Source organism: Dendronephthya gigantea, unplaced genomic scaffold (genome assembly GCF_004324835.1).
Source record: "Dendronephthya gigantea isolate DGI-Jeju-01 unplaced genomic scaffold, DenGig_1.0 000028F, whole genome shotgun sequence".
Classification (NCBI taxonomy): domain Eukaryota; kingdom Metazoa; phylum Cnidaria; class Anthozoa; order Malacalcyonacea; family Nephtheidae; genus Dendronephthya; species Dendronephthya gigantea.
In genome coordinates, this window is record NW_021163038.1 from 534405 (window position 1) to 560845 (window position 26441).

At 37.9% G+C, this 26441-nt stretch overlaps 2 protein-coding genes across 6 annotated transcripts; one reads left to right on the forward strand and one right to left on the reverse strand.

Annotated features, from left to right (window-relative positions):
• Positions 1-1612: 1612 nt before the first annotated feature.
• Positions 1613-10025, forward strand: LOC114523885 (LIM/homeobox protein Lhx1-like). Of its 2 annotated transcripts, none has more exons than XM_028544947.1 (4): positions 1613-2586; positions 2782-2990; positions 4360-4773; positions 8497-10025. In XM_028544947.1, the coding sequence occupies exons 1-4, from the start codon at positions 2417-2419 to the stop codon at positions 8814-8816; spliced, it is 1113 nt and encodes a 370-aa protein (XP_028400748.1). In that variant the 5' UTR covers positions 1613-2416; the 3' UTR covers positions 8817-10025. The 2 variants fall into 2 exon arrangements, with proteins under 2 accessions (XP_028400748.1, XP_028400749.1); XM_028544948.1 differs by having other exon boundaries at positions 2782-2852.
• Positions 2892-26415, reverse strand: LOC114523884 (acyl-CoA dehydrogenase family member 10-like). Of its 4 annotated transcripts, none has more exons than XM_028544945.1 (28): positions 26050-26415; positions 25235-25494; positions 24979-25137; positions 24794-24854; positions 24559-24657; positions 24343-24437; positions 24137-24183; positions 23962-24030; positions 23771-23864; positions 23575-23662; positions 23221-23371; positions 22866-23011; positions 22152-22325; positions 21848-21997; positions 21532-21698; positions 21271-21411; positions 15338-15409; positions 15204-15269; positions 14810-14900; positions 14641-14717; positions 14305-14386; positions 14093-14181; positions 13876-13959; positions 13680-13774; positions 13290-13338; positions 13135-13212; positions 12774-12923; positions 2892-2974 (listed from the first exon to the last, which is right to left on the reverse strand). In XM_028544945.1, the coding sequence occupies exons 1-27, from the start codon at positions 26309-26311 to the stop codon at positions 12774-12776; spliced, it is 3096 nt and encodes a 1031-aa protein (XP_028400746.1). In that variant the 5' UTR covers positions 26312-26415; the 3' UTR covers positions 2892-2974. The 4 variants fall into 4 exon arrangements, with proteins under 4 accessions (XP_028400746.1, XP_028400747.1, XP_028400745.1 ...); XM_028544946.1 differs by lacking the exon at positions 2892-2974 and adding an exon at positions 3281-4784; XM_028544944.1 differs by lacking the exon at positions 2892-2974 and adding an exon at positions 12049-12672.
• Between the last annotated feature and the right edge of the window lie 26 nt (positions 26416-26441).

A 26441-nucleotide genomic window follows, 5' to 3' on the forward strand; every position in this document is an offset into this window, starting at 1 on the left:
AATATCAGATGCATTCTTTTTGTACATCGTTTCACAATAGCAAAGTGCATAAGAGTTGGCATAGATCTCGACAAGTGCCGAGTACTTTAGGGCACAAAAGACGTAAATATAAAATCGTTTTGCACAGGAAATTTATCTAAAGCACATCCAAACGAACTAGAAGAACTCAAATATATTTTCAATCGAACTCTATATGTAAAACACAAATGATTAAATTGAATCATGTTTGTAATAACTTGAACGTTTCTTTATCATGCCAGTGCAATGCAGACATCAATGCATACAAATGTACTATATTGAAAACGTCCGTCGTTTGAAGAAGTGAAGATTGTGCCTGTACAATAAGAACCACTCGTTGCCAATTGTGTGAAAAGAGTTTGCAGCTGCTGTATAGAATCTATAGTTAGGATCCTATAGAGTCTAGACGCGTGTTATCATACAGTATCTTTAGGAAGAAAGAATCAAAAACCCGCACAGAAAACACAATGATGCCAGAAAGTTGTTTAAAAAGGTTGTTTTTCTTCATGCAGATTTCCTCTTATGTATCAAATTATAAGCCAAGGAAATGATGTATCGTATTTGAGTGTTTTCCGTTGAATTCTTTCGCCTCATACTGAGTTCACTCTAATCGCATGAGTGAAAAATAAAAAGCCAAATTTGCAACAGACGATAGCGCTGATGCTAAAATTGCTTCAAGTGTAAGTTATATGTGAGGAAAAGGTTGATATATTCGCAACTTTAGTGCAACAAAGCCAACAGGTTGGAACAGCACACAAGTTAATTGTGAACAAACGAAGATGCATTTCGGCAAAACCATCGTGTGTTGTTGGACATTTGAACTTTTTCGAGACATATGAACGACAAATGATATAACAAGATATGGATTACGTTTTAAATGTAACTGAGCCCATCCGTTTAATATCTCTCTAAAGTGATTCGAAATGAGCACTGGGAAATCCAACTCTAACTAGGACTAACTAGGAACACATTTGACAAACAAAATTCGGCGTTTGGGGGATAAATGAAAACGTCAACGTTCTTAGGAGGACGTTTAGAAGAGCTAAGGCGAAAAGGAAGCAACCATTTTAAGCCGACAGTAAAAACTAAATCGCTTTTATGAACATTGGAAGAGAAGCCAAGTCTATTTATGGTGTTATAACGCACCAATTTCCAACAAGAGTGTTTGAAAGAGTTCAGACGAAAAACCGAATACCATGATAGGTAAATGAAAAAAACCGATATAGCTGTGACCGTGTGTTTAAACGGCACAACCCTCTCTCCGAGTTGTCACAGTGTCGTGCTGCGGGAAAAGAGGAACTGTAACTTCGGAATTTTCTAGTCTTCCTCAGAGCCTTGTTCCTGCTGAATTTTCAAACATTTCAATTAGCGAACAATGAGTTGGTTTTTGACCGGAAATCGTCGGGACAATGTAGAGCAACAATAGTAATAAACATTTCGTAAGATTGTACGTCCTTGTATGTACACGTTCTCAACTTTCGTTACATTTTCTTGTTTGCCGCTCTCGGTTTGAGAGCCTTTGAATATACATGAATGTCAAATAGATCGGGAGAAACTTTGTTACTTTTTACGATGCCCACGAAGCGGAAATGAGGCAAAGCCAAGTTTTTATTCAAAGTTTGGGCACCGGAGTTAAGATTTAGTTGGGAGGTTTGCTTCAGGCATCATTTGCCCAAAGTATTTGCCAACAGAATGCAAAGATACAGCAAAGATATCTGGTATTATTGTCGGTTCCCCTGTGATCTTAGCTGCCTTGTCAATGAAGGCTAATTTGCATTGATTGACAGCCGTGCTACAAGTCCGAAGGCCAAGTAAAGTTCATCCGTATCAAACTGCCCTCAAACGCTAACGGCTGGCACGAGATTTGAAATTTTGCACAAAAGATAAACGAGACAACGAGTGGGCCACAACTTAGCACTAGATTTTCCCCTAGCACGTCGATGATAGAAATAAACCTACAGGACCTCCACAGCGATTGGTTATAGGGAAAAACACACACAGTATGCCGAGGGTTAAAAAATTTGAACAACAAGCATTATTAAGGAGTCCTCCGAACTGGTGGCCATCCTCACGAGCGAATGTGAAACTGTGCTGCAAGTCGTTCGCAAACGGTATCGCAAAGCCGAGACGAGTGTTAAAAATGACTGGTTATTCAAATTGCATGCTCACGCCGCGTTTTGATATATTCTGAATTTTTATGAGCGAGACAGCTGGATAGAGGCGGAGCAGCCACCTATCGCGCGAAATAAAAGAGTTAAGCGTTCTATAGGCATAAATTTGTGAAAACAAACTGCTCCACTTGGAATGCAAGCAGTATTGAAGACACACACACTCTGACACAACCTCACTCGAAATTTACAGCGCGCGCGCTCAAGACACAAGGTCGAACGGTGAAACCATGGTTCAGTGTACGGGCTGTAACTTACCAATTTCCGACAAATACTTGCTGAAGGTTTTGGACTGTATGTGGCACACAAAATGTCTCCAATGTGACGAGTGTAAACTTCAACTTACCGAGAAATGTTACTCACGAGAGGGCAAGCTCTATTGCGCTAAGGATTTTTACAGGCAAGTGCAGTTAACTTCTATGCAAGTCTTTGATGATAAATTCGATGAGAACTAACGCCAATTTCGCCCGCGGAGGAAATATGTCAATCCTGTTAGGTTTTCTTCGAACTTGTTTAGTTAAAACTCTGACAACCGCGCGGAACACATATAGATTGTATCAGCAAATTATAAACATTGTTTCTATATATTGTATAGGCGTTATGGAACAAGGTGTTCGGGCTGCGATCAGGGAATTTTGCCGACAAACTTAGTCCGTCGAGCCAAAGGTATGGTTTTTCACGTCGAATGCTTCTGCTGTTCGATGTGTTTGAAAGAAATCTCCACTGGCGACGAGCTTTATCACGTTGGAGGAACTAAATTCGTATGCAAGGAAGACTACGATCTGCAACTACAGGAAATTGAGAGTAAGTACATATTCACTTACGATATATTTCAAGCATTACAACCATGGATTTCGCGTTTTGTGTGTTTCTACGATAAACGTTTTGTACAGCAGTGAGATGTATAGTAGGTTCGTATGCCAAAATATATTCATTTTACACGGCGCCACGAATGAATATTAAAAAATTAACAAGCTTATAAAATCTGGTAAGTAAATAATAAAGGGAAAACTTAAATTAGGTGCAAGCAGTTGGGCAGGTAGTTGTGTAAGCTCCTTCCTTGGACATTAATCATTTGAATTTATTTAGAAGCAGTTGAACACGCGTAGACTTTTGAACCGACGGTCTTTTGAAGCGAATTTTCACATTGAACAGCTCAAAATATAAACAACTCTTGCTTCTAACTGACGCACGATTACAATCATAAGTTTTTAGCGGATTTTATTCATGTTCATCATCGCATGAAGTGAATATACATGTGAGGGAATTGCAGTTCAGGTTTTTCCATCAGGTATATTCACTTTGGAACGGTTGAAACAGCTCATTTAGGGTAATATATATGTAAAGTGATTTAATCGATGCATGTACACATTCAACATAACAACGATGGATATAGGGTTGAGTCCACAGTAGCTTTATGATCCTGTATTTCAACATTGGGATATAAAAACGACGTCGCCCATTTATTCATATATACTTAGTGAGAACTCAATCAATCATGAATCCGGGTATTTAAGACTAGTATACATGGATGTATCACTTCTACGATCAAACAAAATTGTTCCAAGTTGGGTATTATCAAACTAGATCCTATTGCGCATAGACATTTTCAGCGTATCTATTACACTATATGACGAAAACTTGCGTGAACTCTTCCGCGTTTTGAATATAGTTAACCTTGGCAGTATAAAAAGTTAAAATTGCACTCCACAGAAGGAAAAATCTATACGCGCGAGGGTAACCTTCCCCATGTGGAAAATACGACCACAAAGGAAGTGTATTTCGAAATTATATTACCTACCCTGAGAACGGAAATGTTCAGGGAACTTGGTTCTTTGAAATTAAAATCGGACGCTTTGAAAAAGGCAGTTATAGACGTCAATGTGCCCACGTTTGAACGTGTCAATACAAAAAGGACCTTCGCATTTAAAGTACAAAATCTACAGATTGTTTATATATGTATTGAAGCATGCGGATATAAAAACCATATATTTCCGAAAAGAATTGAAAAACACCAATAATTTATCCTCTCGTCTTCAGCCAGGATGCGTTGGAAAAGACACGAAATTGGATCCAGATATTCACGAATTCGAATGTATACGAAGACGGACTACGATTCAGAGATCGTCCACGTTGGGTAAGCAAGATTTAATGTTCCTCTCTTTTTTAACAGGTTCAGAGTCGCCAGAGAAAACAGAGACGGAGAGCGACGATGCCCCGAAAGATGAAGAAGACTCGATGCTAGACGAAGACGGTGAAAACGGGCCGAACGGCAAACGAAGAGGACCGCGAACCACCATAAAGGCGAAGCAATTGGAAATCCTCAAAGCAGCTTTTGCAGCCACTCCGAAACCGACGCGACACATGCGGGAGAAACTCGCTCAGGAGACCGGATTGTCCATGAGAGTCATTCAAGTTTGGTTCCAAAACAGGCGTTCAAAAGAACGACGGTTGAACAATAGCGGTTTGAACGGCTTGCAGAACAGAGGAAAGACTCGGACGCCGAGGAAAGGATCCGATAATCAGGATCTCCTTGAAGGAATGGTCGGAGCGTTGTTAGATCCAAATTGTGGCTTTTCTACGCAAGGTTTGTGTGACCTATAGTTAACAGTTCTTCCAGATTAAAACTATATTTACATAAGCGATTATGAAGAAACAAATCTCGGCTACTGCATTATGGTGAATAAAGCAGTTAATATTTGTTGTATTTGAAAGGGGAATCAAAGATTTTGGCCGTTTTTACGTGAAATTAATAATGGGAAAGCTGTTGATTAATTTTGTTTTTCATATATAATAGACGAATGCATGCAACAAAAAAATTGTTTAAGATTCACGAAAGATATATTTTCCCTCAAAACCTAAACTACGCGATATGAACCTTAATTGCAATAACTTTGTAAACATGAACGTTTGAATGTTAAAGATTTGAAGCAGAAGCGTAAAGCGCGCATGCATGTGGATCTTTTATTCACGATCCGCGAAAGTCCCACTGATAAGAAAGCAACTTCCTTACTCGCGCTGGTATAGAAATATGTTTAGCGCGATAAATCAAAGATTTATGTCAAATCTTGCGTTATTACTCAAAGCTTCTTCATTATCCTACAAGCAATATATATTTCATTTTGAACACGAGTGTGTTTGATGAATAATGATGGATGATTTACTGTGTTTGCATGTTATATAAACATAGATGCAATCGGAACACTGCCGCGTGAGTAATATTCATATGAAAAAATCGTTGCGACAATTACGAACTCCCGCGCAAAGCCTGCCGAATATAAATATATATTTATATAATATACACATAAATTCATGGGATTTGAAGTGAGTATATTGTTGAGCTTTTTAACTCAAATTACAGTCAACTTGAATGCGTTTCGCGTGTGGAAAAACGAGCAAAACAAACATTAGTTCACAACCAATTCTTAATCTTATGTTCCTGAGTGATGAACTCGCTTTTTACATGCATGCATTGTTGCGAGGAACTTAATTCTATTCAACAAATCGCTACAATAAAACGTATTAACAATAAACCTTGCGATAGATTGAATATCCGTTTAACAAACAGCAAGCATTGCCGATCTATTGGCAATGTTTGTTTAAGATGAAAAGCTTCGTTAAATGTCTGTTTGCATGTCCCTCCCAGTATTCTTCCCCAGATAATGATTAATTAGACAGCCTCGGAGAAATTGAAACGACAAATCTGTTGAGAACATTATCCCTCGAAAAACGACGAACAAAAAGACTGCAACAATAACTCGTGTTGAAACTGAACGCCAATACGCCAAATTCTAGCGAATGCAACGCAAGACAGCTGTAAATTTGAAACTTCGATTCAAAGTCTCAGGGTCTTTTAAATAATTCAAAAATGTGTAAGAGCATTTGTACGGGTAACGAACGAATTACACTATCAAGGTTAGTAATATTGCTTATATATATGACTCTATTGTTTTCATTAAAATTTGACTAAGTCAAGGACTCTTTGCGACTATTGCTCAGCTGTTTTCGCTGATCTAATGAGCTGAAAAGCAAAACGCCGCGTCAGTTGCCGACTCTTACTAAAAACAAATAATATCATCCTGATTGTTTACGCACTACAAGCGAAAGACCAGTGCAAAAACTTCAAATTTTTTATCTCTAACGTCGAGGAAATCACGAACTTTTCCGCGCAACTTTGCGCAAACGCTGGGCTCTGAATTTCTGGCGTTTTCAAACCGTATAAAACTAAACGCGATGATATGCATTTGGGAGATTTTCAGCTCGATTTCAAACGCTAAAAACACCTGCATCGAGTCCCACGGTCGCACGGTTGTTTATTCAAAACTATGGCAGCGCGTTTGCAGAAAAAGAATTGTTCTTGCAGGCAGAGAGTTCAGCTGGCGATACTAAACAGAGAGAATTCTGAAGCTTACTGTTCAACCAAAAATCACAGAGCCAGAAACGGCTTTCCGTTCCCAGGCATTCTAAAAAACAACACACAGGTCAACATTTAGTCAAGCTCCGCAAACGTTTTGACAGCCTTTCACTTGTAAATTACTCGGCGGTTGACCCTAATTTCGACCATTTGAAACCGCTAATGGCCTTCGCTATTCGTTCAACTTAAAACCTTAAGTGCTAAACTGGATTAACTACGACGCTTAAGTCGATGAATGTCTGAGGTTCAAAAACTTTGAAGCAAATATCGGGTCTGCGTATAAGATAAAGTCATTTAAAGGCACAAGAAGTGCACACTTTAGCATCGGCTCAATTTTTCTTATTTAAGAAAAAAAACAAGTGCTTCAAAAGTGCCTGGAATATATATATATATGCATTTGCGCGAAAAAAGGCTTGTTATGCCAAAACAAACGTCTACAAATAAAAAGAGCGTTCCTGTGAAAAACTTGCACAATGAAATAACGACAAGACGATGTATGCATGTATGAATGTATTACAGCAAAAGTAAACATATACTAAAAGATTATAAAGGTTAAAATATTTCAGCCTCAAACAGTGTTAACTGTATACAGCGGTAAAGATCGTAAAATCTTGCCATAGAATGCGTAATTAAAGTTTGCATACGAGTTAAATGGCACGAGTTTGCGGTGGCAAAACACGACCATCTCGCAAGCGTTATCTCTGGCCGGTTAATGGCTACGAATCTCGCTCGGAAAAGCAACAAGAAAACGAGATATATAAACAAAGAATGTTTGTTAAATATTCAAACGTGGGTTGAACGTCTTTGGCAGATGTAAAATCGTTTCTAGAGAGCGAAAACTATACGTAACGGCGCGATGGGACATCTGTTTGCAACAGATGTTTTTTGGTCATTTGCAAACGCCTCAAAAGTAGATCATACGATTCGTTTCCCACCCAAAATATTAAAACAAAAACCCCCAAAATGCGCTTGTTAACTCGGTTTACGCAAGAAAAACGTCGGTTTGCGGTTACCCTACGAAAGACGGGCGAAAATATAGAAATTACGGGCCTAAGTTCTTTTCAAGTGCGATACAGAACTATTCAGTCATCGAGCGGTTTGGATTTTGAGGACATTAGAAGCTTATTGCAGGGCGGCGTTTGATTATATCAGACACAGTTCTATAGTTCTCGTTATCTTAAACATAACAAGAGAAATCAGACAAGAGTCTAGCGGCTGTGATTTATATTTCCCGATCGTGCTTGCTTGAACACAGCGGTGTAACAGCAACTGCAAAGCCGATATATAACCTGATCTCATGTAGTGAATGACGCGAACACCGTGCTTGGTAACAATGCTCGGAGATCAGCATATTTTGAAAAGGTTCTTTATAATTAAAGTACACGCTCCCTGCTCAATATATTATATCATGCGATTCTTTATTAAACTACAATATCAGAACTATATGACTAAATGCACTATCGTTGCATATTTATACCATGCATGACTAGCTAGCGCTTTCTGTGCAAAATTAATTATGGTATATATAGCTCACATTCAAGAACATGTACCACCTCTGCATGATCTAACCATGCTTAACTCAGTAGTGAGTTCTGTACAACATCAGATCACTTTAAGGTAGCTCACATTCAAGGACATGTACCACCTCTGCATGATCTAACCATGCTTAACTCAGCAGTGAGTTCTGTACAACATCAGATCACTTTAAGGTAGCTCACATTCAAGAACATGTACCATCTCTGCATGATCTAACCATGCTTAACTCAGCAGTGAGTTCTGTACAACATCAGATCACTTTAAGACAGCTCACATTCAAGAACATGTACTAAGTAAACTCTGAATGATTCCATGAAACCATGCTTCCTTTTTTTAAAAAAAATGCAATTATATTTTTAGATATTTTGAACAACGGGGAATACTACAACAACAGAGGAACGTTTCCACAATGTGAAGGTGGTCAATTCGACGTTCACCAGAGAATAGAAGCCGGGATTCAAATGAATGGTAACATTCTGTCCGAGAACGGCTATCCCAACCTTCATCGAGAAGCGAGCAACCAGAACTATATCAAACTACCACAACATACAACAACACTACACCACACGCCGCTGCCAAATACGAACCAGGATTCAAGTTTGTATCAAAATAACTCGTATTCTTATCAACACCATGGCTCGAATCATTTGCATATGAACGGTGTCGCAGCTTTGTGGTGACAAAGGCTGGGAAACACAAAAAATGTCACGACCAATAACTCAGCTCATATATTTACGGCCCAGTGTTAAGTGCATGTTCTCTGTAGCTAATTCAATGCGTCTGGCGCCTTCACAACATCATACGGAAGCATATTATAGTCGGGATTTTTTAAGCCAAATTGGGAAAATTATTCCTCGGCGAAAATTGTGTGAATTAGTTCGGTGTCAAGCCGACTCGCCTACAGCCTCGTTTTCATGAGATTAGCTAAGCATACAGTCACCGGCATTGATTTCTGCACTATTCCAATTTTACGGACTGAAAAATCGTGGGAAACATCGTAGACTTTTAGTCTCTTAAAAAGACAGACAAACCACGGATGTTATTCAGGTCCCTGCATGGTTTAATGAACTAGGAAACATGATTACAGCCTAAACGTTTTTGCTTTTGTACTTAAAATATCTCCGCGTCTATTCTGGTCCAGACATCGTGGAGCTTTCATGTATAATTTGCATCGAATTTTCGCGAACAAACGTGATGGAAACTAAAGTGAATTGTCAATTATTATTAATTATATATACTGTACATAAATAGATATGTATTCTAATTGAAAGTATTTGAACGACAAATACTCGCAAATATGTAAATAAGAGGCTATGTTATTGATAATAAACTATATGATCGCGTGAAAGTATAAATACTGTGGAAAATATTAATTTAGATGGAGAACCATAAACCACTTGGCAGACAGCGTCGCGTTACCATCAAGCACTTCATCTTATCAAAAAGAAAATAATCAATTTACTATATATAAGTTCGTCTCGTTCCGTATGTTTTGCGCATATTATTATATATAGATTGGTATATATGCATTAAGTATTTTTCAAAAATAAGCCACTCAGATACGAAGTCAGAAGGCAGACGGCAGAGCCTAGCACAAAATGACAACAAACGTGTGGCGACATGGATATCGGAAGATTGAAAGATAATTTTGGATTTGAAATAAATTGCTTGAATCAGCTGTCAATATCAGAAAATCAAAAATGTGAATAATGAAATATAATTTACGAGGTCATATGTCGGTATATTGCTCTTTCATTCCGAAAGGGTTTAAGAATATAGGACATGCAGTTTCCTAAGTTATATTGCCTGCATATATATGCAACCATTACGATGATTTTAACAACCTAAGCGACCTATCATCTGCATGGCCTCTTCATGTTAACAACGGCTCGGGTACTTCTCTCTTTATTAGGCTTAGTCTCTAGTACACTGGTACATATAGACTATAGTATTTTGTACATAACAGAATCTGAACTTGTGTTTGTGAAAAGCACGCATATCCTATCATTAAAACTATCGTTATGACCAAATTTGTACAAATAAGTTGAGATATTATTCAGTCTTTATTATGTATAAAAATGACGCTATTTATGGCAAATGCATGGAAATGCTACAATATTTGATAAAAACAAATATCAAATGAAACAGATGTAGCATATGATTAGCCGGACTTTGTAGTCGGCATCAAATATGTTTCCCAAAACGATACAAATTTTACTTTGTATAAACAAAACACTTTAGCCGTGCTTCGCCAATGGCGGGAATTTCACCTCCACAAGGCTTCCGTATTGGGAATTGTTTCCCGTGGGTTTCTTAACAGAGTCACAGTCAGCGAATTACACGCGGGTATCCAGCCACCTCAATGTATACAACATGTATTCCATACGGTTTGTTATACATGTCTTAGAAAAAGGTACTGTCATTTTCGCAAGGAACGTACTGAGAGCCCCCCCGTGCGCAGTCGTGACATGCCGGTGAGTAACGGAAGTGTCGCTCGCTATGCATGCTGGGCGCATGGACAAGGGACACGCAATCATGAGGTGAGAGTGTGATGTATCACTACCAGCACTTTGATAGGACGTAATCTCGAAACACTCAACAGAGATCGCATGCCTCCGAAATACATGCAAAAAATACCGCATTTGCTGTCTTTTGAAACAGATCAGAATTATAATGGTTACAGAATATACAGTATATATAATAAAGATGGTATATGTAAATATTTATCATTTGTTTACATAAATAATATATTTGATGGATGCATCTTTCTTAAACTATTATTTTTACGCCACTCATACATAAAACAGTAAAACGCCGGTACAAAAAAACACTCATATCGCTTTACCATCAACCATGGTTTACATTACCTAAGGTTCTGCATTCAAAGTTTGAACTTCACACAGGTGAATCAAACGACATAAGCCTTGGATTCTCTGGCGATATATTTGGGGAACGAAAATGATTTATACTGATTATTTTTACACGGACTATGTTTCAAAAATGTTTCAAGACTTGAGATTTATCGTACAATGTTCCAACTGCTCTATCAAAAAAAAATTAACAGCGCAAGCAGAACCATACATTATATCTGGTAAGCTTAAAACAACAAGCCGGTGAAGAAAACGCCCTCACGCGTCAAAGATGCCCTTACATGCGGCAAATGATTGTTCTACAAGAGTATATGGTCTATTTCCATTGCACTCTACTGGAAAATATTTACTCATATTCAAAATAGGCTGTGCATTTATGCGACCTGAATACCTGAGTGTATATAATTGTGGCTCGCAAGGTACCGGCAGGCACATCAAAGACCAGAGGGAACAAAGGGATCTCAGTATGCATCTAATGGATGGATTCTGTTCAATTCCTTGTGTCATCTCGGTGTGAATATCACATTCATATTCAAACCACATTGTTTGCGAACATACAAGGCCTGTACAGGTCAAGCTGGGAGCTGGTGTTTGATTAATGGCGGCACAAGAAAAAGGGGAAAATGTACCCGAGTCTAGTGGTGGTATTTCTTTAAATGGACGCTGAGTGCTTTATCTTCCTCGTCTAAATACGGGCACCGACTAACGTTTACACATGCAGGCGAACGTTTGGAATTTGATAAATTATATGGAGCATTGGACCATTATGACAGGTCTTCATTCTCAAAACGAATACTAAGTTAGTTACTTGCATTAATTCAGTTGTAAATCACTGAGGTTAATTTTTCAGTTCAATGGTAATCACGTTATATTAGCGGTTTCAGGGAATCCGACATTTTAACTGTCGCTTTCGATAAATCTATTGCGCCCGTGATTGGTTAATCTGATACAGATGTCGGATTTGATTGGTGCATGTTCCCTCACGGCGCTCGTGATTGGTTAATGTGATTGATGTATCGCATTTGATTGGTGCATGTTCCCTCACGGCGCTCGTGATTGGTTTATCTGATTGATGTATCGCGTATGTGTAGAACTTTCATATTAATTCCGACTTTAGAAAGATATGCAAGAGTTACTTATGGTAAAAATATTACTATTCACAAAACTTATAAGAAAGCCTTGGTTTAAGTAAAGATGCAGAAAAAGCCTACGCTACAGCTAAAATATCAGCCAATATGCTGTATGCTCATTCCTTTACAATTATGTTTATTAATTTATCAATTTATCATCGTCTATTCACATGTTACTATAGCCAGGGTTGTTCAGAGGATGCTCGCACTCTGGCCTTAAATTATTTAGGGAGTGGCTCGAATGAAGAAGGCCCAAATAAATCTAAATGGTCAGTATATATGTTACAATTCATTAAACCTAAGTAACGTGTTGAATTTTGAGATAATTCTAAATCGCTGTACGGTACATAATATAGATAAATGCGCTCGCGATCTGTGAGAGAAAGTGCCACTCAAATCGACTATTTCCAGAGCCCTAAAATTTCTGAGCTGCCCTGACTATAGTAAGCTAAATTTCACATAATCTAATTATTAATACATTCATTCTAATCTAACTTTCTTCTAAACTGTCAGCAAAACGTCTTACGGTTAAAAATCTATGAAAAAATACAGTAATTAAAAATCCTTGAATTTTCCACACATTATACCCCGTATATGTCCCTATCTATACATAGTTATACCAGAATATTATCCATACCTATCCCTTGGTATCATGTCTCTTTATCTCCATCCGTGCAACAGCTCTCCTGTGTACCTCGTCAGGACCGTCAGCTAAACGTAAAATCCTCGACATCGCCCAGAAATGAGCCAACGGGAAATCAGACGAGACGCCGGCACCGCCGAATGCCTGGAAACGAACGAGAAAGGTCACCCCGAAGATCTAACTTCTGAGATATGGAAAAGAGGGAACGGAGAATTTCATAAAGAAATTGAGTCAGGCCATCGTGGATGATCGATTCATCCAGTGGGTATTACGAGATCAGTTTATCAGCAAATAATTACTGAAGTAAGCCACCTCGATACAAGATTACACAATATTTCAAACAAGGTTTCCATACCTGTATAGCTCTATCAGTTACGTTTTGTGCCATCTCTGGAGCGAGGACTTTTATCATTGCAATCTCTGGCGCAGCGATCTGTGGACAGACAAAATGATAAATGACGTCATTAGGTAAAAATACGGCACAATGTTTGCCACCTTAATAACACACACCTTGTTTCCGACCGTATCCATGAGCTGGGCGGCTTTTAAGGTCAATAGTCTAGAAAATTATAGCAAATATTCACTGGTTACTTTCAAATACATGCAAATTAAACCACGTAAGAAATTGTTTCATCATACATCCGTTGATTTTCCTTCAATCTTTCCTACGTTATAGCTTCCCGTCATTTCGGTTGGCAATTGAAACGTATAGTTACTTATTTATTTACTTATTTATTTATTTCAGCCGACAAACAAAGAGTAAAACAGAGATTGTAGTACGGTGATTAACTGTAATTTTAAGATGGTCGTAAAGTTCCCAGAATTTAATTTGCAGGAATCGTTTGAACCAGGAGCTAAGTCCAAATAAGTTGTACATCGTTTCTTTCAGACATGTATTACCTTGCTTGTTCAATTTCGATGCGAGATTTCGCGATGTCTTCAATAATTTTGCCTTGTTGAATCAATGGCTTTCCGAATGCAAAACGCGATTTTACCTAAACGTGATGCAATAGTTGATTTGTACACGTATTTCTATTGAAACAAAATGAAGATTGATGCACATATATCACGCAAATTGGTAGACTAACTTTCCTACCCTGTCAATCATTAACTCCAGAGATCTTTCTGCGTATCCAATCATTCGCATACAATGATGTATCCTCCCTGGTCCCAGACGTCCCTAAATACCACAGGCAAAAACATTGCAAGTTAATAATAATACATAAACTAGCAGAACTTGTAGAACATCAAAATTACGCGTGTCTTCATGGATGCATATTTGAAGATCCATTCTATTTTAACGTACACACTACCTGCGCGATCTCGAAGCCACGCCCTGGACCGAGAATAATATTCGATTTTGGAACACGGACATCTTTGAAATCCACCTCACCATGGCCACCTTAATAATATAACAACAAACACAAGGTCAATATAGATTCATGCGCTATACCTGTGATCAATTGATCACATCCAGCGACTGTCTTTCCATTCATAAATAAAGCCTCAAATATCTTAATCTTACAGGGTGGATCCAGGTATCCAAACATTGAAAGAGGTCGGATGACGTTAACACCAGGCGTTTTGAAAGGCACCAGGATCATCGACTAAATAAAAGAATAAATTTCTCAAGAGACGATTCAGGATAGATCAAAATCTGTGATCTAAAGGGAAGAACAATGAAAACAGCAAAGATTTGGTAGGAAAATGTTGTGAAATGTGGAAAATATGGATCTGAAATTCGTATTATATTGAATGTATTTGAGTTGGATGGAGAGAAAATGACCATTTTTTAGCCGAAAGTGGTTTTTTTAGATGCATCTTCCAACATCTTCGCATCAAATGTGGCAGTACCTCTTACCTGCTGTTTATGTTTTGCAGCAGTTGGATCAGTTTTGCCCATAAAAATCGCGAGTTCACAACGCGGGTCGAGCGCTCCTGCAAACAAAAATCACATGATACGTGAGGTGAAAGAACTGTAATGAGATTTAGAAGCAAGCTTAAACTCTTATTTCTAAAGTCAAGACTACCTGAGGTCCACCATTTCCTGCCGTTAACGACATAAAAATCGCCGTCTTCTTCGATTTTCGACTGAATATTTGTAGCGTCCGACGAAGCAACCTAAAACAAGAATTGAAAAAAAAACGTTAAAGGGGAAGTCATTGCTCAGGACAACTTAGGCTCAAATGAAAGATAATATCATTCTTACTTTACATACGAAGTTTTAAATCGCAAGGTTAAATAGAATGGAATATTTCACCAAAATCTCCGTGACTCTCGATTGTACAAATTGCCCGAATTTTAATCAATTCTGGCTAATTCAAGGGCTACAGGCTCCCCCAGCATCGTATCCTCATGGGACTATCCAGCTATCGTACAACAGACCTTAATGTTTAATATATTCACAGGAGAACATCATCTTACATTCGGCTCAGTCATCGCAAAACACGAACGAATACGCCCGTCCAGTAGAGGTAAGAGCCATTCTTCCTGAAAAGAATATTAATATTTTAGCAAATTCAATCATTCAGAGTGTAAACGTTCAAACCACAGTTTACCTTTTGTTCTGCAGAACCATATTTGATTAAAACCTCCATGTTTCCTGTGTCTGGAGCTGAACAATTGAACATCTAAAGATGAAATTAACTTGGGTTACAACTCAAGAAATGTGCCTTCAGTGGCGCATATTCATGCATATATTCATGTTAACAGATGATGAAGACAACCGATTTTAAAAGGAATTGATATGAATCCAGCCCCCTCCCCAATTATTGATGCTGACTATGTGCCCCCCCCTGGATGTGTGCCTTCAATATCTCCATGTAACAAGCATCTAAAATATTCATTGCAATTTATGTCAGTAACATATCATGAAATGTGGCCTTCCTCTTCATGACGTAAACTTCATCAGACAGCGTACAGTTCACAACTGTCAGAGTTCTCTCTATTGTATTATTATCGTATAAAACGTATTTGCCACTTCACCACAATTGGTAGCGGGGATATAGAAATTAGTATTGAAACGTGAGGTTATACAAAATTTGCACAAGGTAGACAAGAATTAATTTTATTCAGGAATAAACAAACTACAAGGAGATAAATAACGTACACAAATTTCAAATATGACTTCAATATGTACTTTACATGCGTTATGCGGGGTCCTACTTTCTTTTCAACCACATCACAAATAAATTTAATCGATTAAATACAGTTATCGTGTGTGTCATCAAAAATTGCTATTTACTTAAAAGCTATGGCTACTTGAAAAACTACGAACCATGCAGTCACATGCAGTCGTGCTCTACGTGTGATCATAATCATAAATCTGCGTGTGGTCAAAGATTAGATATCGGTTCTATAGAATCCGTTTTAATAGTATAGTCTTAAAAATGAAGTTGTTGATAAAGCTGTTCAGTTTCCTAAAACTACTCTGAAACGTTTCATAAGGCATTATATACCTTGCATTAACCCCGATGATTATATTAAGGGTATAGGGCATATACAATGATAACTTACACCGAACATTATAACACTATACAAAAGGCTTCTTTAACTTCGAGGTCTCTGCAGCCAGGAGTTTCAAGCTAACAATTCTTCCACGTCGATTTCTTCAACATGTTTCTCGTCGTTCAAGATATTTTCATCTTTTATCTTCTCCAAGCGTTTCTCACAAAGACTTTCGATTTCCTTGAAACCTTTGTCGTCTGCAAGTTTTTTAGTGATCTGGACATGCTCTAAAGACTTTTTCAAATGTTCAATTTTTGAATCTGCCCACTCTAACTTATATTTCTGAAAATAAAGGTCAGATTTGACCAGCATTTGGCGACATGAGTTGTACGCTAATCGTTCTGTTCCCTTTAGATTCATTAATGACTTCTCTGATTCTTCAATCAGTTTCATGGCTTCAAGGATTTCGCTGTCGGGAGTCGGCGAAAGTTCTGGATCTGCTAATTTCACACACAACGATGCCAAAGTAATTTCTATTCTCTGCTTGAGGTCTTCTCTGGCGATTTCAAATTCATCGTCGACATACAACAAATGTTGCAACGCGTGATGGCAAAAAGATTTACCCATTTTTATAAGTTCACGTGGATCGCTTCTGGAACTTTGTTCCTTCTTCATTTCTTCAATGGGCATATCATCAACCAAGAAACTGATGATTGATGCGGCGTTGGCGTGAACAGCAGCAAGCAGGTTACCAGCTGGCGCATGATGAGCTAATTTTAAGCCCTCCTCGATCATCTTCCAAGCTTCTTGATAATTACCTCGCGACCGCTCTATCGCTGAGGCAGAATATCGCTCTTTTACAGCAAAAACTGATTTGTCTTCAGCGCTGTCCTTGTCTTCACGAAATTGCTCCAGGTATTTTAATGCAGTGCTAACATCACCTTGGTAATAATACAAGGCGGCAATTTGAAAGAGGCAGGTCAGTTTAGTGTTTACGGGTAAATTTTCCCGCCGGTTTATTTCTTTGAAGATTCTTTCAATCTGCTCCCAATTTCCAAATTGTCGAAAATTCTCTAATGTTTGCGTTATTTTCATGTAACTTCTTCTGTTTTTTTCTGAGCTCCAACTGTTTCTTTCCATTTCCTGCACAGGCGTTGCGGCTTTGTGGTACGTATTTCGTTTCCAAATGTCGAAGGGCATTTTCTTCACTTTACCATCTTCAAGATAATAGCTTTCTGGTTCCTTGGTGAAAACACCACCAATGTATGGGTTGACAGTCACCACCATCACAAAGGTTGATGGTATTGTTTCGTTGTTACAATCTTTCACAGGAACAAATTTGATATCCCACTCTCTGCCAAGCTTGACTTTCCTTGATTTATCTTGCCATATCATCTTTCCAACTGCTTCCTCTAGTTTCTTTGTTGTATTGTCGCGTTGTGAATCAGACAACTTCTCTCCTTCAACAATACCATCTTTGTTGATGCCGTAAAAAATATTTCCACCAGCGGCATTTGCAAAGCCAGATATTATTCTCGTTAACATATTCACGTTAATAAGACGCTTCAATTGAACAGTTGCTGATTCATGCATGCAACGTTTAGCATCCGTTCTATTCGTTGTTTTTTCTTGAGGGTAAATGCATTGAACAGTTCTCGATTTGTGAAAACCGCATTCCTTTCCGTGCAAAAATTGTTCAGGCACCTTGTGTTCCAAATTCTCTGCAGTACGGCGTTCCAACAATAAGTAACGCAAAGCATCTTGTTCCATACAAGAAACCTGCTTCATTCCCCTATTTGTTGGCAAATACAAAAACGTGTTCATTGTGCACAACATCGCGAGGGCTTGTATGCTTAATGTCATAGTATTGTTCCCTTTTTCCAAGACTCTCAATCCGTTGTTTACTTCATAGACGCCAATGATGTTTTTAAAATACTTTTCGATCAAACGAACAGTCCGGACAACATCAATCTTGACATCCTCAGAATCACACGTCTTTGCAACAAGTTTACCTCCGTTTGTGTTTAAGAGAGCGCACACATACTTCTTAATTCCTTTCAGCGAAAAATGAACTACAAGAACGTTTTCTGCCATCTTTCTGTACGTACAAGACTGAAAAGTTGGAATCCATTGAAAATATGCGTATGTATATAGCGTGGTTGCTTTGACTACCATGCGTACGTTAGTCTATAAACCTATTTGATTGGTTGATATGAGTAGTCACCTGCTTATACGCCAACGCGCTGCGGCCGCGTTGTTAAGAACAACAGTCAACAGAAGAGTTATACTGATTCTAATAACTATCAGTTGCATTCGATGCGACAAAAATGTATTACGTTTAAACTATTCTTTAAAACTTTATAAAAGGAAGTCAATACTAAAATACTACAATTCTTTATGTTAATCAAAGGACTCATCATTGGTGTGTCTTCACCTGGGAACACAGAAAACGTCCTCACTGTCACATTTCCTCTGCAACATTTAAAGAAAGGCAATGAAAGAAACGAATTATTAGCAAACATCAAAAAGATTGTGTGCGCTCTCTTAAACACAAACGGAGGCAAACTTCTTTTAAAAGCAAGTGATAATGCGGATGACAACAAGATAACTCCTGACGATATCATTTATCCTGTGGAAGAGCATTTTAAACACATCATTGGAATTTATGAAGAACACAACAGATTCCATGATATTATAGTAGATGTGGATAAAAATACAATCACGTTGCCTGTAAAAGCTCTGCCGATATTGTGTACTTTAAATACCTACTTGTTTATACCAATAAATACATCGATACAGCAGATACCTTGTAAGGAACAAAATGCCTTACGAGAAAAATTGTTTGAATGCCGTATTGCAAAGATTTTGAAACAGCACAATGAAAGAGTGCCGGAACAATTTACCTCTGGTGTTAAATGTAGCATAAATGAATCACCGACTGTTCAATTAAAACATCTTCAAACAAAAAAAAATGAAAACATCGATTTCGCTGATCGAGTCATTAACAATAAATTCACAGATATAATATCTGGCTTTGCAAATGCCGCTGGTGGAAATATTTTTTACGGCATCAACAAAGATGGTATTGTTGAAGGAGAGAAGTTGTCTGATTCACAACGCGACAATACAACAAAGAAACTAGAGGAAGCAGTTGGAAAGATGATATGGCAAGAGGAATCAAGGAAAGTCGAGCGTGGCAAAGAGTGGGATATCAAATTTGTTCCTGTGAAAGATTGTAACAACGAAACAATACAATCAACCTTTGTGATGGTGGTAACTGTCAACCCATACAAAGGCGGTGTTTTCTCCAAGGAACCAGAAAGCTATTATCTTGAAGACGGTGAAGTAAAGAAAATGTCCTTCGAATGTTGGAGACGTAACACGTACTACAAAGCTGCAACGCCACAGCAGGAAATGGAACGAAGCAGCTGGAGCTCGGAAGAAAACAGAAGACGTTATATGAAGATAACTCAAAAATTAGAAAATTTGAGACAACTTGGAAATTGGCAGCAGATTGAAACAATCGTCCACGAAATAAACCAGCAGAAGAATTTACCCGTAAACACTACACTGACCTGTCTCGTTGAGACTGCCGCCTTACATTATCGACGAGGTTATTTAAAGGATGCTGAAATATGTCAGGAAAAAATTCGCGAATACTTAGACAATGCGGAAGACAGATCAGTTTTTGCTGTTAAAGAGAGATATTCTGCCTCAGCGATAGAGCGGTCAAGAGGTAATTACCAAAAAGCTTGGAAAATAATCGAGGAAAGTTCAGAATTAGCTGATAAATCCCCAGTTGGTTTCATACCAGCTGCTGTTTACGCCAATGCTGCATCAATCCTGAGTTCTTTAGTTGATGAGGAGTCTTTAAAGAACAGCAAAGACGACGAAGACTTACAAAGCAAAATACACGAACTCGTTGAGAAGGCAAAATCTTATTGTCACAGTGCGTTGCAACATCTCTTGTATATCGAGAATAAATTTGAAATCTCAAGACAAGACCTTGAACAGCGAATAAAAACTACGTTGGCGTCTTTGCATTTAAAATTAGCAAATCCTAACCTTTCGTTGGTTACAAGTCTTGACAACGAGATTGTGACAGCCACTAAGCTTATTGGTGAGTCTGAAAAATCTCTAATAAATCTACATGATCAAATGAAGTACAACTCATGTCGCCTATCGCTGGTCAAATCTGATCTTTATTTTCAAAAATATAAATTAGAGCCGACAGATAAACAAAATGAGAATCTGAAAAAATCTTTAAAATACGTTGACCAGGCTAAAAAACTTGCCGATGACAACAGTTTTGAAGAAATAAAGACGCTTTGTAAAGAACAGAGAGAGAAGATAAATGTAGACTTCCAAAATGTTGAAAATGACGGGGAGGAGGTTAAAACAATCGTAGACGAATTGCTATCTTAATTATAAATTACTCGAAGTTGTTTTCTCAATAGTTTTTATCAAATGCAAGAGTAACCTTTTACAAACTCTCTTCCCGTGTGAAGCGTTACAAGAAACGTTAAATTTAAACATATAATATCATGCACGTAAGGCCTTTAATCTTTGATAGAATTTCTTACATTCAATTTAGTTTATTACGATTTCATTAAAATGGATTGTCGTTAAAATACAACAATTTTTAAACCCTGCAAAATATCACTCGTCCTTAGAATTCGCGCTATTTTGCATTCTTCAAAATTCCCACTCGTGCATGCCATGCTGATCCGTAATTGCACACGAAACGAATTACGAATAATACAAATAAATTTGGTTTTGATGAAAAGCAATGTGAACATTAAGAAGCGGAGTTTCCCCTTGTAATTTTCCCTTTCGAAAAACATGGCTACGTATGTACTTTAATGCCCAGTACCTGGGCTCTTGTACGCACGCCCCCTATCCCCTCGATTACACCCTCTGTTCACACACTATCGTACCTTTACTCCCCGTAACACGCCCTCCATGCACGTATCGAATACCAATCACCTCCGTCACTCTATAGGAGGGGGGGTTTAATCACTTGAAATATATAATTTATACTAACCTCAGGAGCGTAGACTGATTTTCCCATTTCTTCACAAAGAAATGCGTATTCCACGTTGGTCAGACCAGCTCCATAAGCCTTGTCAGGGTCACACTCCACTGGTATAAATAAATTCCACAAACCAATCGTTTTTGCCTTACTCTACAAAAAAACCAACGCTTATTCAACAAAAACAATCAACTCCATCACTTGCAGACTTTGTTTCATCCTGACACAACAATTTAACAGCATATCGAAACCACAAACAAATCGCAAACGAACCTTAAGTTCTGCCATAAGTGGATGAGGTTTCCAGCAATCACTTGAGTGCTGATGCTCTTCGAAAATCCTCTCGTTTGGGTACACATGTTCCTGCATGAATGCCCGCAATTTCTCAAGCAATTCTTGTACGTGTTCTGGCAAAGCATTCGCTGAGATTGGCATTAAACCTGCATGAAAATAAGTTGTTACGGTTTACGCAAAATATTTGACAAAGAACTGGATTTAAACTATAGCATGCAAGATTTCAGTACATGGGTTATACAAGGTGGAACATCGTAGCCATGTTCAGAAATATCCACAAGGAACACCGGCGTACCTTCTGAACGACGTGAAGATGTGGTGCTGTAGTTTCTCTTGTTTTGTGGCCCAGAATGTCCCGGTTTTTTCTGTGCAAAAGACCAACCAGCTTTCGCCATATTCTCTGCCAATAAACCCACCTTTTCTGCATTGGTTGAACTCTCCTGACCTTTGGTGAAAAAAGCACCAAATTCACAACTACGATAAAAATCATTAGCGGATGACAATAACCACACCTATATCCTTTTGACCAATCTAATTTTCACGTTTATTCATGAACAGGGTTTATAAAGTGTTTTAATGAGTCTGAAGGTCGAACGAACCTTTGAGAGATCGTTTATAAACTCCTTGTAATATCGCCGCAACACGGAACAATGTAAACGCCATGTAAACATTCCAGTTTTTAATCAATGGTATGTTCATTCTTTCACAATATTCCCGCATGTATTCTTCATTGGTCGGGATACCCAGCGAGACTAGATCCACTTTGGAAAAACCTTATAACATGGAGTGAAACCCGATGTATATTACAATGGTATATGGTATGGTTTACATTTCATAGCAAAGGGTATGGTATGGTACATGGTATGGTATGGTGTGGTGTGATATGGTATGGTGTGGTATGGTATGGTGTGATATGGTATGGTGTGGTATGGTATGGTGTGATATGGTATGGTATGGTATGGTATGGTGTGATATGGTATGGTGTGGTATGGTATGGTGTGATATGGTATGGTATGGTATGGTGTGATATGGTATGGTATGGTATGGTGTGATATGGTATGGTGTGATATGGTATGGTGTGGTATGGTATGATACGGTATGGTATGGTATGATACAGTATGGTATGATATGGCACGGTACAGTACGTTACGGTACCGTACTGTATGGTATGGTACGGTATACATTGAATAGTATGTAGAATGGCATATCCTATGGTATAACATTTAATGTTATGTAGTATGGTGGTTTGGACATTCATGCATGGTGTTATGTATGGTGGTAATCAGGTATGGTAGAGTAACTAGATAGCCTACCTTTCAAAATAGGAAAATTTTGAGGCAAATAATAAGGAAGACAGTTCATAGCGAGGTCAGTGACAGGATCACCCAACGTTGACAACTCCCAATCAAGAACAGCCAATACTTTGGACTCGTTTGCATCAAACACAAGATTGTCAATTCTGAATGAAAAAAGATAAAAAATAGACCTTAGTAAAATTAGGTACACCAGATTCTACTGAAGTTTTGTTTACTGTTCAACCACCTTTTCTCACACGGTCCAAGACAAACTCACCAGTACATTTCATGACAGCAATACACAAAATTAAAATACAAATGAACTAAATTTCGATTGATATCGCTCAGTACCTGAAATCACCCAGTACAGTACCTGAAATCACCGTGAACTACTGTTGTCTTGTCTGTTTCTGGAACATTTTGACGAAGCCAGCTCATCAAATCATCCATTGTTTCTATCTCGTGAGTCTTGCTTGCCTCATATTGCTTGGCCCAGGTTTCTGTTTGCCTTTTCACATAATTACCTAAGAAATAATTGTCACGTTTTATAACTTCACAGTCATAAGAATACGCTTTCCGTTTGACGTTATCAAAATATCGCAAACATTCGCTTCATCGTGTAGTAAAACTGGAATCAATACGACATGATCAAATAGTCCATGACAGAACTGATAGAACTATCCAGTATACTAAAGTTGGTTTAGATCCTTAGGTACTGGAACTTTACCATGTTTCCCATAATCTTCTAAGCCAGCCTTGGTAACGTCAACTTGATGAATTTTCACTAAAGTTTTGTTCATTTCTTCATAGATTTCCTATAAATTACAAATTGAATCAATGGCCACAATGATCTCTACGATCTCTATTAAATCTTAGCAGCTCAATTTTCAAGATCTCCTGAAAATAACAATCACAAAATATACCTTCCTAATTTCATTTGCCATTCCGGGCAAAGATGGATCTTTAAATATCCTTCCTCTCACATATTCCATGATATAAAATGGAGTCCCAATCACACTGAAAAAGAGAGATGAAAAATCAATTGAAAAATGTTACCCAAAATGGTCGCAGTGAAATAGATTTCTTAATCATTTGCATCCTATGCAGTCCACACCTTTCATCTTCACAAAGAAGTAACGGTTTTGGAACCGGAACACCATTTTCATGCATAGCTTTCATCACTCTGAAACAAATCAGTTTATTTGAGGTTAGAGACTAAACCAATGAATGAATAAACCATGCAAGATACAGACAATTTTGCATAAAACAAAAGAACAGCAAATGCAAACCTGTACTCTCTTTCAACAGCATGCGCTGATGGAAGCAGTTTCCCTGGCTAAACAGACAGAGAGATGATGAAATTTATTTCACAAGAAGGGTAGATCGATTCAGATACACTTAGATGTGTATCAGACAATTAACCATGAACTGACATATCTCACATCAATTTCATAGAACAAATTATAACATCATATTCAAATCTGATATCACATACCGGTTTCTTTCTTAGAACAAATTCCATTTCATCACATTTTACATAATAAGTTGGATTTGACTGACCATGTTCAAACTGTCTCACAATCATTGCATCTGAAAATAGATGCTGAAAGTTCAATACATGATCAAAAATATCGTCATATGTACCATTTTAATGTAGTGTTTAAGGTTAATCTAGAATTACAATATGTATTTATTGATTTTTGTACAGTACCATCAATCTTTATATTTAATGTTTTCTTCAGGTACTCCGTCAAAGATTCAATATCAAACTTTAACTTCTCTTTCACAACAATTGAGCCAGGGACAATACCTGAGGTGGTTCATACAAATATGATCGTGTAAATTACGAGCATTTCTATGCAATACTTATTTCTCAAATCATGTTCCCAACAGATTTCTGTGTCAATGAATTCATCTTAAATACTCTGAAGTGGAATCTCAAATACCTTGAAGTGGAATCTCTAGCACTTTTTCAAGGTCTTCAATTGTTTGTTTGGAAGTTTTGAACTAGAAATTTCAGATTACAATATAGTCTCCCTATTACAATAAGGCTTGCACTCAAAATAGAAGGATGCATGCAGTCTCCTTCACATTCCCAAATTGACTGGCACAAGCTAACTCAATTACACACCTCAATCCCCTGCCATCCCAAAGTCTTTGCTGTCTCTACATTCCTTGACATATCATCAATGAATACTGCCTCATTTGGCTCAATACCAAGTTTCTCCAATGTCAAATTATATATCTCCTCTCCTGGTTTACGACAATTCACTCTTGCAGACTCAATAATCTTAGTAAAAGAAAGCTCTTTCAGTTCTAGATAATGTTCTTCCTAGACATCTAGCAAAGACATGCTAGCTCTGGACAAATTTGCAATTATCTTATACCTGATCAAATAGTGACCTATCAAGAGGCATAAACGTATTTTCCTTATCCAAAAACCAGTTGTTTGTCAACAAAGCAACAAGGACTCCTTTAGCTCTGAGACATTTGATCAAGTCAATCATCTCCGGCAATGGCTCAGCATATTTTGTGTGAATATTGCTCAAAAAACGTTCAAGAAGTTTTGACACCATTGGCGGCAATTTCAAGTTCTCTCGAAATTCTTCCACTGTAACTTCACCCTTCTCCAGAGTACCCCATGGCCCTGGAATATCATAAATGATAATGCTACTTTGTTATTTCATTCAGTTGAATATTATACCATATTTAGAGGCAATAGGGAGTTGTTTATTGACAGACTAAAAACATATAATCTGCTCAAAATCACCACCTTGCAATGATTCATCATGGAATGACAATATAGCCATTGTCTCATAGGAGAGATCATGCATGATTACCCCTGAGATGTAAGCTCTTTGGGAAGGATGTTAAGTGAATTATCTAGGGGGTACACTATACCCTTCAGTTCCCTAACAATATGCTATATCGACAAGTATATGCATACTGAGTTTTGCACCTGTGTGTCACAGGAGACTGGACGCACCCCAAGGGGGTGGGCTGCCCCATGCTTTACGCACAGATTCCTATTTTATTGAAATTTCATGTTATTTGCCATCCCTCTATGCCAGTACATCAATTCACAAATTGTTGTGAATCAAGCAAAATGACTGGGCAGCATGAATTAGCATTACTTAGCTATCATCTTTGCACAACCATACCCACAATCTACGTACCATACAATCAAGTTGAATCAACCTACCATTATCATCACTGTACTTTTTCACAACCATTTGGGAGATTGTCCCTGAAGGAACTCCGAAATCTTTCTCAGCTTTGTCAATTGCTGGAAAAGGAGAGGGCAAAATAACACCTCCCATATCGAAAACTACCCCCTTTATAGTATGCTTGTAGGATTTGTTTGTGATGAGAGAGGTGGATTGTAGTCCATATTTGTTAAGCAAAATTGAGCGATGCAACAAGGATTTTACGGCAAAATTACATCTTAATATCGCCGACGTCATCTTGGCGAATATTTTGCGATCTTCTCGCAGAGATTTCTACAATTTCTGGTATTTTAAAACATTTTTAAATCATTTTTTGTTCGAATTCCATGCTGCTGCATTATGCAAATAAATGCCAAATATCCAGGAC

What these genes read in the sequence shown, in the direction of transcription:
- LOC114523884 (XM_028544945.1), bottom strand. Translation starts at nt 26,311, where the DNA reads ATGACGTCGGCGATATTAAGATGTAATTTTGCCGTAAAATCCTTGTTG. An exon ending in AGAAGATTATGGGAAACATG is followed by an intron (nt 23,372 to 23,574) that starts GTAAAGTTCCAG and finishes ATTATTTCTTAG; the next exon opens with GTAATTATGTGAAAAGGCAA. An exon ending in ATCTTCACGTCGTTCAGAAG is followed by an intron (nt 21,699 to 21,847) that starts GTACGCCGGTGT and finishes ATTTTCATGCAG; the next exon opens with GTTTAATGCCAATCTCAGCG.
- LOC114523885 (XM_028544947.1), top strand. Translation starts at nt 2,417, where the DNA reads ATGGTTCAGTGTACGGGCTGTAACTTACCAATTTCCGACAAATACTTG. An exon ending in TGCGCTAAGGATTTTTACAG is followed by an intron (nt 2,587 to 2,781) that starts GCAAGTGCAGTT and finishes TATATTGTATAG; the next exon opens with GCGTTATGGAACAAGGTGTT. An exon ending in TTGTGGCTTTTCTACGCAAG is followed by an intron (nt 4,774 to 8,496) that starts GTTTGTGTGACC and finishes TTATATTTTTAG; the next exon opens with ATATTTTGAACAACGGGGAA.